We start from the raw sequence: 15427 nt of genomic DNA, 5'->3' as shown, positions 1-15427 counted from the left end.
AAGGGCGGGGCCAGGCTGAGCGAACACCGACCTGCTTCTTCCTCCCTTTGGTTCCAGAGGTGTCTTGTCAGGGTTAAGGAGTACTTGGTCTCTCACGTCTTGTGTTGCACCATTGATTGCTCATTAGTTTAAGTAACTGTAAACACTTTTAATAAAACTTTAAACTTCTGTGGGATAATCGCAACGAAATGAAAAAAGCTTTTGGCATAAGATTTGGAGCCCTGCATGTCCGACGACAGAAGATGAGATGGTTGGATGGCATCACCGACACAATGAGTTTGAGTAAACTCTGGGAGTTGGTGATGGACAGGGAGGCCTGGCGTGCTGCAGTCCATGGGGTCACAAAGAGTCGGACATGACTGAGCGACTGAACCAAACTGTACTTGGAGTCCTGCTGATGAGGCTCAAGTGATTCAGAGCCCTGGGAACTGAAACCTGGTCTGCTGGCCAGGTTGGGGTGGGTGGGGGTTGATGTGGGGTGCTGGTGGGGTGGGGCTAGATGTGGAGTGCTAGCTGAACCCAGGAATATTCCAACAATTAGAATTAATTTAAGCTGTTTAAGTAAACAAGAACTGGCTTTGTGCAGTGATGATAATCTAGAATGTGAAACGCACGACTCTTAGAAAGGGCTACTTCATACAAACACTTCTAAGGAGAAAAATGTCTTGACATTCCACTTCTTCAATGATCAAGCCTATTAGTCACTGTAGTGGCCCAGTGAAAGTGCACCCTGAGGGGAATGCAGGATTAAGAAAAGCAGGCACCATATTGTGCTTTGGACATTCTAGCCTTGGTATTTCAGGAAAGGTCTCTTGGGTTCATCCACCTCTTCAGCAAGTCCAGATAAGTTTGGGGGACTCTCTCCTGGTTTTCAGATCTCCCAGTTATTGGTTGATGACCTCAGTTTTGTTTGGCAGTGTTTTAACATACATAGCACCCAGTTAAAAGACACTGAGTAGAACCTCCCTGGTGGTGCAGTGCTAAATAATCTACCTGCCAATGCACAGGACCCGGGTTTGATCCCTGGTGTGGGAGGATGCCACGTGCCTCACAGCAACTAAGCCCAAGCAACACAAGTACTGAGCCTGTGCCCCAAAGCCTGTGCTCTGCAACAGCAACAGCCCCAGCACTCAGAAGCCTGCACACAAGTAACCAGAAAGTCGCTTCTGCTGCTGCAGCTAGAGAAAGCCCACGAGCAGCAAAGAGGCTCAGCTCAGCCCATAGAACAGACAGACACTGAGTCCTCTGGACCGACCAAAAGAACCTTCAAAACGCCAGTCTCCAACCATACCCCAGCCAAGGTTACGTGGAGAATTCACAGCCTGATTGCTGCAAAAGAGAAAGAAGCCAGCACAATGAAGACTTAATAGCCAAAAATAAATTTTAAAGTTTATTAAAGAGAGAAAAAAACTTTTAATGAGAAATGCATTCTTATTTATAAAAGTTGATGACAAAGGTTCAAAAACTTATATGAGAAAAACTTGTTTACATCATAATATATAACACTTAAGTCAATACGTCAATGTAATAGAATGTCAAATTACTATATGATCACTTGATGGTGATTAGGCAATTTGCTTCTTGTTGAAAAACTGTAATATATTTTCTGTCATGTCTCTGTTGTCTGTTTCTGAGAGATCTGTCACTTGTGGGCAACAAAGCACATTGTCAAATATAAAGTCTTAAGACACTAGAATTTATTTCCCCCAAAATTATCAACTTGGCACTATTTATAAATATTTCTATGTGTATTATCTGACTGAACTCAAGTCCTAATGGAACTGTCTTTCTTTACATTTACAGGCACCTACTATATTCCCTGTCATTGTCTACGTGCATTTTAATGTTACAAAAGTCTCAAAATAACCCACAGACTTAAGTATTTTTTAGTGTAAGGCAGGAAAGAAATGTAAGTTAAACATTAAATCTGGGTCATAACATGTGGATACAAAAAGTAACGCTAAGGAAAAACTATTGAGAAAAACAAAAGAAATAGGAAGACAGGATTTAAGAGATTAACACTGAAAAATATATATTACCATATGTAAAAGAGCCAGTGGGAGTTTAATGGATGAGCAAGTGCTCTGGGACAATCTGGAGGGATACGGTGGCAAGAGAGGTGGGTTCAGAAGGGAGGGGACATATGTACGCCTATGGCCTATTCATCACGTACAGCAACAACCATCACAATATCGTAAAAAAAAAAAAAATTAACTGATGGTGGGTTAGGCCTAAACACAGTATCAAAGCTTTCCCACACCTAACACATTTGTGTAGTTTTCCTCCAGGTTGAGTTTTCTGAGGGTCAAGAAGCTGATATATTTTACTGCATTCTCTACATGTGTAAGTTTTCATTGCAGTATGGATTCTCAGATGATCTGCAACGTCTCTCCTTGTGACTGAAGGGTTTCCCACAAAAATAACTTTTATGGGGTTCTGTCTAATTCATGCTGAACATGCACTAGAAACTCTGCCACATTCATTTCACTTGCATGTTTTCTATACAGTATGAATTCTCTGAATTATAAGGCCTGAACACTGACTAAAGGCTTTGTCACACTCGACATTTGCACTAAAATGTTTCTCACAACTGTAGTAGCGGCTACGCTGCAGTTGCCGCGCTCGTGCTCCTCACTTGCCGCGGCTTCTCCTGGGCGCACGGGCTTCAGGAGTTGTCCCACGTGGGCTCAGTAGTTGCAGCGTCCAGGCTCTTGGGTGCTGGCTCATAGTCGAGGCACACAGGTGTAGCTGCTCTGTGACATGTGGGATCTTCCCTGACCAACGATCGAACCCGGGTCTCCTGCATTGGCAGGTGTAGAATCCAGCTCTTTTTTCAGCCAAGGAGTGAGGACATTATAAACCAACAGAAAAATACTTCTCAATGAATTTACCATCTGCCTCCTTTTGAATGCACAGGGAACAGTATAACATACGTTACAATATGCAGCCGGGATCTAGTTCTGCCTGGGTCCAGCCCCAGCGGGTCCACGAGTACCCAAGGGATGAGTGGCATCAGCGAGGAAGGAGACGGACACACAAGGAGGGTTGCATGGACGAAAAGGCTCTTTATTTTTAGGACAGCTCAATTTTATAGAATAAACATTATCTCCTCCCTTAAGTCACCTCATATTACATCAGATATTGGTTTCGTGTTTCCGTCAATATTTTTTCTTCCCCATGTTTTCCCCATGTGCATTCATCTGGAACATTCCCAATTACAGGGTTTTTTCCTTGAATGCCCCGTACATTAGTCTTCTTGCCTCAATGGCCTAACATTTTCATTCTGCCAAAAACAATGTTCCATAAAATCTAAATATAATATAAATTCTTTGGACAATAACACAATACATGGGAAGGGTTATAAAAAAACATGTCTGACATTTCTGAGAATAGTACCATGTGAAAACCCTGATATTTTTCTTTACCTGAGACCACAAAACCTCAGTCTACAATATTTAATTATGAAGCAAGAAAACACCTCTATTAATATGAGGTACTGGCAGTGTGGCTGGTTAATATAAATCTTCTATTAAAATCCTATGTTACACATTTTCTAATTCTACAAAAATACCCATAATATTCTATGCTTATTAAGGGAATGGAAACAGTGGACAAATAGAAGCACTGAAATAGCAACAATGAAAATCCTCTTGACCAAAGAACATTAACCTATGGTACATCTACTTCTGAATTTCAATGCCTCTACTCTTTTTTAATCTAGAACATTATCATCTTCTAAGCAAGCAGCCAATCTATGCCTGTGGCCTTTTCCTTTTTGACTTGGTACAATGTGTATGGCCGTGTCTTGGCTGGAGCAGTCATGAGCATTTCTGATGCCCGCCCAAGCGTGACGCCACTTGCGTGGTGGATGGTCTGCCACAAACCTGAACAGGCCTTTCATTCCTGGTTAGTCATAAGGTTCCCCATGCTGAGGAGGCAGAGTAGGCCTCGGCCGTAGGGGATCCTTCTTAATAGGCTTGGGCTTTTCCAGGGAGGCCTGATCACTATATGTTACATTCCCAAGAATTAATAGAAAACCCAACAACAGTAAGACAGAAAGAGAAAGGGGACATATTGGGCCCCCGGGGCAACCCCGAGGGGAAGGGCTGCCTTGCAGGTTCCTCTCTCATGCCGTGACCTTGTCACGGCCTGGGCGCGTCCTGGCGGCTCCCGACATAGTTTCTATCTAAGAACTACTGAACCAAGAACACAGGGCTAGAAAACAGGCAACTGGATATTTCAAAGTTTGAAATCAGCTTTATAAATGCTCAAGCTGTGGAGAAACTCCTTGTGTATCACACATTGGCAGGTCACCAGAAGGAAAGACAAGTTTAAACTCCTGATTCCAATCACGAAGCTTTACATGTGTGAGTCAACAAGGTTTTGAGCTTAGTCAAGAAAAACAGAGGACTTCCCTGGTGGTTCAGACGGTAAAGCATCTGCTTACAACTCGGGAGACCTGGGTTCGATCCCTGGGTGAGGAAGATCCTCTGGAGAAGGAAATGGCAACCCTTTCCAGTACTCTTGCCTGGAAAAACAGGGGATCTCAAAAGGTACAGAGGGAACATGCAGAGGTACCCCAGGGCAGATCCCCACTTCAGAGGGAAGTGATCCTCACCCACAGACAGCAGGCTCCTGAGGGTCTCCACCATCACATCATTGTACAAGGTCCTCTGGGCAGGGTCCAGGCATTCCCACTCCTCAGGAATGAAATCTGTGAACACATCCTTGAAGGCCAACTGAAATGAAATGAAATGAAAACACATTTCACCAACGGGCCCTGAGGAGGATTCTTCGTTTGACATAAAATGAAAAGAGGTGAGAGGGGTAAAGCTCAATTCAGTTGAAGTAATATTCTGATAGATCCATTAAAAGCTGCTTGAAGCAAACTGTTGATCTCTAATCTAATTTCTAATTTACTCTTTTTCATCAGATTATGATCTCCTGCCATCAACATGAATTTGTCATGTATGTGGACAACACATGAAAAATACACAAAACCAACACTGGGTTGTGTATGCAGAAGTGTTACATTCAACACACAGAGTGACATAGTGTCAATATCTAGTTGAGTTACAGCAAGACTGGTGTCTCCAGAGACGACAAAGTCCACAGTTGCTTTAAAAGAACACACATAGTGATGATGATGACATCATCACATTGACGACAGGTGTTTCAGCACGTCCTACACACTAAGCATTACTCTAAAGACGTCACACGGGTGAACTTGTCATCAACATAACAGCACGTTAGAAAAAGATCTGAGTCCACCTTACTGGGGAGAAAACTCTGTCACTAAGAAATCGCTCAGATCAAACAGTTAAGAAATGAGGCAACAGCACCAGAGCTCAGGTGGTTGGCAGAGACAACTGAACCTAAAGAATCAACCAGTTAACGACCAGAGAAGGAAAGAGCATCCACAGAGAGTTCCCTGAGGATACCTGAAACAAGTTCAAGGAAGCTGAAATACATTATAAGAGCATAAATGGTCACGATATAGGGTCATACCCTCTCCCATCACAACCCACACAATGTCAATAATCTTACTACAATTTACACCATTCATGTGATGATGCACAAAAAACTTAACGCCATGAAATACACTTAAGATAACAACTGAAACTGCTACAAAGCAAACACCATTATTTATGAGATGATGTTTTTGTAATAAAACCATGGAGCTACATATCCATGCATTCATTCATGCATGTGTAAACAAACAATTGCTTGAAACAAGAGAAGTTATCTTTTGTTTTTCTTTCATTCTATCAAAATTCATTCAGTGTCAGCTTTGCGCCTCAAACTTGAAATACAGCAGTGAACATGACGGAGTTTACAATCTAGCAGCCAGCCAACCAATTTCATCCACAATTTTAATGTTACTATCGAAATAAGTGCTCTGACACAGGCCCAGTGCTAAGACAAGATTCATTCACCAACAACCTTTCATCAAGATTAGTAAAGTTGGAGAATTCCCTCATGCGCCAGTGGTTAAGATCCCTCACTTCCACCGCAGGGTTTCAGGTTCGATCCCTATTCAGCGAACTAAGACCCTGGAAGCTGCATCATGTGGTCAAAAAAGAAAGAAAAAAAATTAGTAAACCTGATTTTACAGTATAAATTAGACGGTATAACAAAACACTCCCTAGCTCTGACATCTCTTTATGAACGCTCCGTTCCATTCCCAAGCACTTAAGTTTTCAAGGAATGCTCATTTAGTTCTAAATGTTCAATAAAAAGTCAGAACTGATTTCCACCCATGGATCTCAGGTGTCGGGGGCATTCCCTCCTCCACTCTCTGGCTGTCCGTAAATGGGCGAGTCTACCACCATCTCTCCTCCAGTACCCTTCTGCTCACACGGGGCACCCTGGGTTGGTCTGGGTACCTGTGGGCCTTGTGGTCCACCATGGCCAGCTAGGCCTGCAAAGGCTGACCTCCCCTCCAGTGGTCTCTGAGTGGACAAAGATACAACCATCATTTCAGCCCTTTGTGTATTTCTCTGGGACGGTTCAGCCTTTTCAACCATGTCCCTATTATCAAGAACTGAATAAGCCACTTGGACCAAATCGCTCATAGGGGTCTGAGGACTAGCAGTTGCTGTTTGAATCTCGCTCCTGATGTCTGTGGCAGGGTAGGCTATGAAATGCATAGCCAAAAGGGCCTGTCCCTCGAGGGGGAAGGCATCCACACTCATATATATATTGTCTATGCTCTGTCTTTGTTGCTGTGTGGGCTTTTCTCAGCATGGGCTTCTCACTGCAGTGGCTTCTCTTGTTTCAGAGCACAGGCTCTGGGGCCTGGGCTTCGGTAGTTTCAGCTCCCAGGCTTAACTGCTCCATGACACATGGGATCTCCCTGGATCAGGGATGGAGCCCATGTGCCCTGCATGGCACATGGATTCTTTCCCAGTGAGCCACCAGAAAAGCCCCTGCTATATTTTTTAAAACCTTCTATCAACCTCTCATGAAATGCTTTCCGATCTTCATCTCACCCCTGTTGTACTACCTGCACTTCTTCATAACTGACAGATTTTACTCTAAGTGTCTTCATAACCTCTGTTAATCAACCATGTAGTCTCAGGTCTGCCTCAGGGACAGCGGCGGTGCCCCCTGCCCGCCGTGTGGCCCTCTTGGGCTCGGGCTGCCACTGGGTCAGCACGGACCCTAGCTGCCTGTGGGAGAGTAAAGTCTGCAAGTGTCCCTTTGGATGAGATCAAAAGATCCCATTAACTGGGTAAACTCGGTCCTGGAAAGTTCAGTTCTCAGAAGAATGTATCCATCTATCTTCTGCTGACTTAGATGGACAAGGAGAAAGGTGGAGAAAGAGGGACATGGAGAAAGATGGACATGAAGAAAGGTGCTTCTCACAGAGGCGGAGCCATGGGGCAGTTGGTCCGTAACTTACACGCTGCAGGTGCTGTCTGGGCTGAGATTTGGCCCCTTGGGTAACTCGGGGTACAGAGAAGCAGCTCCTGAATATAGTGGGCAGTCTCTCACCCTTGGGTTCCCTTGACTCTGGGCTAGCGGCCTTGGCTGGAGCAGCGGCTGAGACAGGCTTTGCCGCTCACATCCCTCGAGCAGTAGTTAGCTATCCAGAAGTCACGGTCCTGTGTCGCATTTCACTGTGCAGTTTAGTCAGGATTTGTGCTTACAGCTTTAGATGCTGTCCCTTCCGAGTAGTCTCTCAGCCAGTGTGAGTGGCTGAGAAACTGTCCCAGTGGAATAGTACAGAGTGTGTGTCCAGTGCCATTGACAGGGAGCTTTCAGGAACTAGTCTGGCTGCAAATTGGAAGTAAAGGGTCAGGGGAGGAGGGAAAATCCTGGAAGTTGATTCCCTTCAGTATCCTTGTGCAGGATGCTGAGAATACCTGATAAGAGGCATTTATCCAGCGTGGACACAGATCTTTAAATGATGTGGGTTTTTTTCTATTTCTAGAACATATAGTCCCCTGGTTATAGATTATGGGCATCTGATCTGCATCCAAAGATAGATTACACTGCTGAGCTTCAGACCCAAGCCTGGAATATCTTCCTAACAACTCAATTAAGCTTTACAAAAATATGACAAAAGCGCTATTTAAAAAGTGAGTTTTAGACAGTAGATACTGATCTCAGACAAACTAAAATTTAATATCTATTAAAACACTATTCCTTTCTTCTTAAATCACCCTAATTTTCCCGAATGTAGCCAAGATAAGATTAATTTGTTTGTAAAATGAGTCTGGTTAATTGACAACATAGGCTTGTAAAATTTGTCCAGGAAAGTGCGTGTCTTGATCACTAAAAATTGTACAAAGTATACCCCAAGTGAAAACCAGATTTTAAAAACATGTATTTATTTAATTCGGCTGTGCTGGGTCTGCACTGCTGCTCGGACTTTCTCTATTTGCTGCAGGCAGGGGCTACTGTTTGCTGAGGTGCCCTGGCTTCTCACTGCGGTGGCTTCTCTTTTGCAGAGCACGGGCTGTAGGGCGCACGGGCTTCAGTAGTCCTGGCTCCTGGGCTCTAGAGCACAGGTTCAGTAGTTGGGTCGCAGAGGCTTACTTGCTTCACAGCATGTGGGATCTGCTCAGATCAGGGGTCGAACCCACGTCTCCTGCATTGGTAAGGGGATTCTTTACTGCCGGGCCTCCAGGAAAGTCCATGAGTTAATTTTCTTGCTGACAAAGTTTACAACAAATATACTTACTGACATTGAGTAAACCTGGGTACCATAAAAACGTGCTTAATAGTGATGTTTCACACCGAGGAAGCCAGATCTGAAAGACACGTGCACCCCAGTGTTCATCACAGCACTGTTTATAATAGCCAGGACATGGAGGCAACCTAGATGCCCATCAGCAGTCGAATGGAGGAGGAAGCTATGCTACATATACACAGTGGAATATTACTCAGCCATTAAAAAGAATACATATGAATCAGTTCTAATGAGATGGATGAAACTGGAGCCCATTATACAGTGTGAAGTAAGCCATAAACATAAACAACAATACAGAATACTAACTGATATGTGTGGAATTTTAAAAGATGGTAGTGATAACCATATATGCAGGACCGAAAAAGAGACACAGAAGTATATAACAGACTTTTGGACTCTGTGGGAGAAGGAGAGGGTGGGATGATCTGAGAGAATAGCATTGAAACATGTATATTATCAAGTGTGAAACAGATCCCCAGCCCAGGTTGGATGCAAGAGACAAGTGCTCAGGGCTGGTGCACTGGGAAGACCCAGAGGGATGGGATGGGGAGGGAGGTGGGAGGGGGCATCAGGATGGGGAACACATGTAAATTCATGGCTGATTCATGTCAATGTATGGCAAAAACCACTACAATACTATAAAGTAATTAGCCTCCAACTAATAAAAATAAATGAAAAAAAAGTGATGTGTTTAAATGACATGTCTCTGTTAAATAACAAGCAAACAACAAACTTTAATGCCAGATGTTAATTTAATACTACATGTTTCTTGAGTCATATGAATCTGAAATCCATTTAGCTTAGTTTCTGTTATATTTAGAAATGTTTACTTTGTAAGCACTTTTTAAAAAGGCAGTTAAATAGAGCTCACCTACAAATTAACCTGAGCAATACATATATCGTAATAGAGATCTCATAGTTTCATTTTAAAGCTTAGTCATAAAACAAGCATTGCAATGCAAAGCTCACCAGCTTAGAGATCTTTGAGGACTTCCCTGGTGGTCCAGTAACTAAGACTCCATGCTTCCAATGCAGGGGGCCCAGGTTTCCTTCCGGGACAGGAAACTAAATCCCACTTGCCACAACTAAGAGTCAGTGAAGCCAAATAAATCAGGGTTAGACTTAGAACATAGCAGAAAAGTCCCCAAATTAAGAAGGTAGATTGTCAGATCCTGTGAGCAGCACTCAGACAGTAAAATTCCTTCCTTCTCACATAGCACCTACCCTGTCTCCTGTGCTAGCAACAAGATCCTCTCTGTGTCTCTAGACATCTATACCATCTTTCTATGGCAGCCTGTGCTGACTGAAAAAAAAAAAAACCAAAAAGATAGGACACTTGTGAGGATTACAAGCAGAGGGGGAGAGGGTGCCGACCAGAGAAATTAGTGGGCTACAGTTTTATAATAAAAGGAGAAGTGGGGAGGGGGAGAGTGTCCTTATCTGTCTCTTCTGCTTCCTCTTCTTGAGTTGTTGTTCAGTTGCTCAAGTTGTGTCCAACTCTTTGTGACCCCGTGGACTGCAGCACACCAGGCTTCCCTGTCCTTCACCATCTCCCAGAGCTTGCTCAAACTCATGTCTATTAAGTCAGTGATGCCATCCAACCATCTCATCCTCTGCCCCCTTCTCCTCCTGCCTTCAATCTTTCCCAGCATCAGGGTCTTTTCTGATGAGTCAGTTCTTTGCGTCAAGTGGCCAAAATATTGAAGCTTCAGCTTCAGTCCTTCCAATGAATATTCCAGGTTGATCTGCTTTAGGACTGACTGGTTTGATCTCCTTGCTGTCCTAGGGACTCTCAAGAGTCTTCTCTGACACCATCACTCAAAGGCATCAATTCTTCAGGACTCAGCCTTCTTTACAGTCCAACTCTCACATCCATACATGACCACTGGAAAAACCATAGCTTTGACTAGACGGACCTTTGTGGGCAAAGTAATGTCTCTGCTTTTTAATATGCTGTCTACGTTGGTCATAGTTTTTCTTCCAAGGAGCAAGTGTCTTTTAATTTCATGGCTGCAGTCACCTTCTGCAGTGATTCTGGAGCCTAAGAAAATAAAGTCTCTCACAGTTTCCATTGTTTCCCCATCTATTTGCCATGAAGTGATGGGACCAGATGCCATGATCTTAGTTTTTGAATGCTGAATTTTTTTTTTCAATGTTGAATTTTAAGCCAGCTTTTTACTCTTTCACTTCAGTTTCTCTGCACTTTCTGCCTTAAGGGTGGTGTCACTTATTGATGTTTCTTTCAGCAATCTTGATTCCAGCTTGGGCTTCATCCAGCCTGGTATTTTGCATGATGTACTCTGAAGCTAAGGAAAATAAGCAGGGTGACAATATACAGCCTTGACATACTCCTTTGTACTCCTTTCTCCATTTGGAACCAGTCCATTGTTCCATGTTTCATTCTAACTGTTGCTTCTTGACCTGCCTACAGCTTTCTCAGGAAGCAGGTAAGGTGGTCTGGTATTCCCATCTCTTTAAGAATTTTCCAAAATTTGTTGTGATCCACACAGTAAAAGGCTTTAGTGCAGTCAATGACTCAGAAGTAGATGTTTTTCTGACATTCTCTTGCTTTTTGGATGTTAGCAATTTGATCTCTGGCTCCTCTGCCTTTTCTAAATCCAGCTTGTATGTCTGGAAGTTCTTGGTTCATGTACTGTTGAAGCCTAGCTTGGAGAATTTTGAGCATTACTTTGCTAGCACCAACACTATGAAAAGGCAGAAAGATATGACACTGAAAGCTGAACTCCCCAGGTTGGTAGATGCCCAGTGTGCTACTGGAAGAGAGCAGAGAAATACCTCCAAAGGTGTGAAGAGGCCGAGCCAAAGCAAAAACAACGCCCAGTTATGGATGTCTCTGGTGGTGGAAGTAAAGTCCAATGCTGTAAAAAAACAGTATTGTGTAGGAACTTGGAATGTCCAAGGTCCATGAATCAAGGTAAATTGGAAGTGGTCAAAGAGGAGATGGCAAGAGTGAACATCAACTTTCTAGGAATCAGTGACCTAAAATGGACCAGAATGGGTGAATTTAATCCAGGTGACCATCATATTTACTACTGTGGGCAAGAATCCCTTAGAAGAAATGGAGTAGCTATCATAGTCAACAAAAGAGTCCAAAATGCACTACTTGGATGCAATCTCAAAAACGACACAATGATCTCTGTTCGTTTCCAAGGCAAACCATTCAATACCACAGTAATCCAAGTCTATGCCCCAAGCACTAATGCCAAAGAAGCTGAAGTTGAACATTTCTATGAAGACCTACAGATTTCAGAGAACTAACACCAAAAAAAGATGTCCTTTTCATCATAGGGGACTGGAATGCCAAAGTAGGAAGTCAAGAGATACCTGGAGTAACAGGCAAGTCTGGCCTTGGAGTACAGATTGAAGAAGGCAACAAACAGTTACCAACTAACAGAGCAAAGCTAACATTTTGTTAAGAGAACACACTGGTCATAGCAAACACCTGTCAGCTACAAGTGGCATTTACCAAGAGCAATGCCAGTGACTGAGCAACAAAGGCATTTGCCATCTGCCTCTATGGAGACTGAACCCCATGCTGCTATAGCTGCTGACCTTCAACAACTGTGGAGTGAGGCACTCCATGCTCCAGGGAATCCAGTGAGACAGGTCTTCAGATAGCTGGTTTTTTTTCCCTAATGTTTCTAGGAATAGATTTTTATGGTCTCAATCATTGCATCTCCTCCTATCTAGAGAAGCACTAAATCCTTTTATGGTGACACCATATCCGCATGGCTGAGAAAACACCTTTTGTACAATAAGTGCTTCATGTTATCGAACTTCCCGTTCACCAAAACCTTCTATACTGACCTTCCCCACTGCCGCTTTGAAGCAGTCTCTCAGAGCTATCTGAGATGCCGCCTCCCGGGCTACAGTCCTCATTTTGCCCTCATTTTGTTTGGTGCCATCCTAAAATGTTCTCTCTAAGAAAGCAAAGGTTTTAGAAATTATCACTGGTATCTATGCTCACCAATCTAAAAAATGCTAATATAAAAGTCAGTTCTTGGCAGTCAAGGTGTCCTCCCGGGGGAGGCAGCATGGCTCAAGCATTCGTGAACAGCAACATCCAGTCTGGGAAGGTGGTTGTGTTCATCAAGCCCACCTGCCCCTACGGCAGAAGGATTCAGGATTCAGGATTCCTCAGCCAACTGCCCTTCAAACAAGGGCGTTTGGAATTTGTCAACATCACAGCCAACGGCGACACCAATGAGATTCAAGATTACTTGCAACAGCTCACAGGAGCCAGAACGGTACCTTGGGTCTTCATCGGTAAAGAGTGCATAGGTGGATGCACTGATCTAGTAAATATGCATGAGAGAGGGGAACTGTTGACACGGCTAAAGCAAATTGGAGCTCTGCAATAATTACAGAGCAGATCCAGGCTGATGTCCCCCTTGAAGACTGGGTGGCACTGCCGATAATGCCGACAGTTCCTGGAGGATGGACCTGGGGAAACTACCCAGTTACAGCAACTGTTTACTTAAAATTCTGAAATATGTTAATATCAGTAAAAAGGGACGGGCATTTTGGGAGGCCAAAAACAGCTTCTTTTGATTCAGTATTAAAAATGGACGAACTTGTCAAAAAAAAAAAAGTCAATTCTTGGTTTCCTAATGTAAGTAGGAACTGTGTTTTCGGTAAAGAAGGTATGGGGAATAGAATTGCATTTTGTGAGGGGAAAAGGAGTAAGGCTGACTTACAGGTGGCTTCTTAGGATGGAAGAACAAAGTAATGGGTACAGAAAGTGATAAGGTTTGTGAAAAGTGAGCCATGAGAAGTGAGCTTTGTACATGGTTTAAAATAAGTGTAAAATAAATTTAATTAAGTTTGCCTTTTAATAATGTAAAACTTATTTAGCTTTGAGTTTCACTTTTCTGTCTGTTGCAAAACTTGACTTTAGCTTTTCTGTCTATTAAGATGACACCTTTCTTCAGATGGTGAACTGCCTTTGATAACAGATTTAAGTTTCTTTATCTCTTAAATGATTTGTTCTGAAATCTTTTATTGTTACTTTGGCTATATGAAGAATGATTGTTTCACAATGACCTATAATCCTATCTGACTGAGTGTTCTAAACCTTTTTGATACTTGTTGACAAAACTTCCTAAGTCATTGTAATGAAGAACTTTATTTCTAGCTAACTTTGCCATGCTTCAGAGGGCCCCTGAAATACCCCAAAGAGACATGTTACACTAACTAGGCTGATTTTCTATACATAATGACATGGGAAGTATTGTCAAGTGAGTAATAAGTCTCAGGTTATATTGTATGGTAAATGTTACTAATACAGATATCATAGAAACTACATGGCGTTCCTAAAACTCTGATATGTTTGGGTAAAATGTTATCAGGCATAATTCTAATTACTACCTCAAAATATTGTCATAGCACTAATCAAGTTTCTCAAAAATACTTGCTCTTCGAGAAGATTTATAGAAAGGAGTTTCAGGTAAATATCAAGTTTCTGAACTGGGTAAGGATTCTAATGAAAAACCTGATGACTTCACAAAGCTTAACAGAAGGACTGAAGAATATGCTTATAACTTTTACGGTTTGCATCTGAAAAATCACTTGCTTGAATATGTGTTTTCCAGGTGTAAGGAAAAAGAACCTTCCCCTGAAAGTAATTATGACAGTAATTTGGTAAAATTATATTTTATACACAAATAGAAACGTTTCTCTTTTCTCCCTATCTGAACCCTTCTGGAATGCAAAAGTAGGAAATCAAGAAACACCTGGAGTAACAGGCAAATTTGGCCTTGGAGTACAGAATGAAGCAGGGCAAAGGCTAACAGAGTTCTGCCAAGAGAACACACTGGTCATAGCAAACACCGTTTTCCAACAACACAAGAGAAGACTCTACACACAGACATCACCAGATGGTCAACACCAAAATCAGATTGATTATATCCTTTGCAGCCAAAGATGGAGAAGCTCTATACAGTCAGCAAAAACAAGATCAGGGGCGGACTGTGGATCAGATCATGAACTGCTTATTACCAAATTCAGACTGAAATTGAAGAAAGTAGGGAAAACCACTAGACCAATCAGGTATGACCTAAATCAGATCCCTTATGACTATACAGTGGAGGTGAGAAATAGATTTAAGGGACTAGATCTGATAGACAGAGTGCCTGATGAACTATGGATGGGGATTCGTGACACTGTACAGGAGACAGGAATCAAGACCATCCCCAAGAAAAAGAAATGCAAAAAAGCAAAATGGCTGTCTGACGAGGCCTTACAAATAGCTGTGAAAAGAAAAGTGAAAAGCAAAGGAGAAAACGAAAGATATACCCATTTGAATGCAGAGTTCCAAAGCATAGCAAGGAGACATAAGAAAGCCTTCCTCAGTGATCAACGCAAAGAAACAGAGGAAAACAACAGAACGGAAAAGACTAGAGATCTCTTCAAGAAAATTAGAGATACCAAGGGAACATTTCATGCAAAGATGGGGTCAATAAAGGACAGAAATGGTATGGACCTAACAGAAGCAGAAGATATTAAGAAGAAGTGGCAAGAATACACAGAAGAACTGTACAAAAAAGATCTTCACGACCCAGATAGTCAAGAAGGTGTGATCACTCACACTCACCTGGAGCCAGACATCCTGGAATGTGAAGTCAGGTGGGCCTTAGGAAGCATTACTACAAACAAACCTAGTGGAAGCAATGGAATTCCAGCTGAGCTGTTTCAAATCCTAAAAGATGA

General features: G+C 42.7%; 2 protein-coding genes across 2 annotated transcripts in view; one reads left to right on the top strand and one right to left on the bottom strand.

Annotated features, from left to right (window-relative positions):
- The window catches only part of LOC122689670 (zinc finger protein 160-like), a 119029-nt gene that overhangs the window by 86814 nt on the left and 16788 nt on the right, over nt 1–15427 (bottom strand). The window lies entirely within an intron of this gene.
- Nucleotides 12754–13102, top strand: LOC122690243 (glutaredoxin-1-like). Its single transcript, XM_043897317.1, has one exon. The coding sequence runs from the start codon at nt 12754–12756 to the stop codon at nt 13078–13080; it is 327 nt and encodes a 108-aa protein (XP_043753252.1). The 3' UTR covers nt 13081–13102.

The sequence above is a fragment of the Cervus elaphus genome, chromosome 4 (genome assembly GCF_910594005.1).
Source record: "Cervus elaphus chromosome 4, mCerEla1.1, whole genome shotgun sequence".
Lineage (NCBI taxonomy): Eukaryota > Metazoa > Chordata > Mammalia > Artiodactyla > Cervidae > Cervus > Cervus elaphus.
This window is presented reverse-complemented; position numbering and strand designations above follow the sequence as displayed.

What these genes read in the sequence shown, in the direction of transcription:
- LOC122690243 (XM_043897317.1), top strand. Translation starts at nt 12,754, where the DNA reads ATGGCTCAAGCATTCGTGAACAGCAACATCCAGTCTGGGAAGGTGGTT.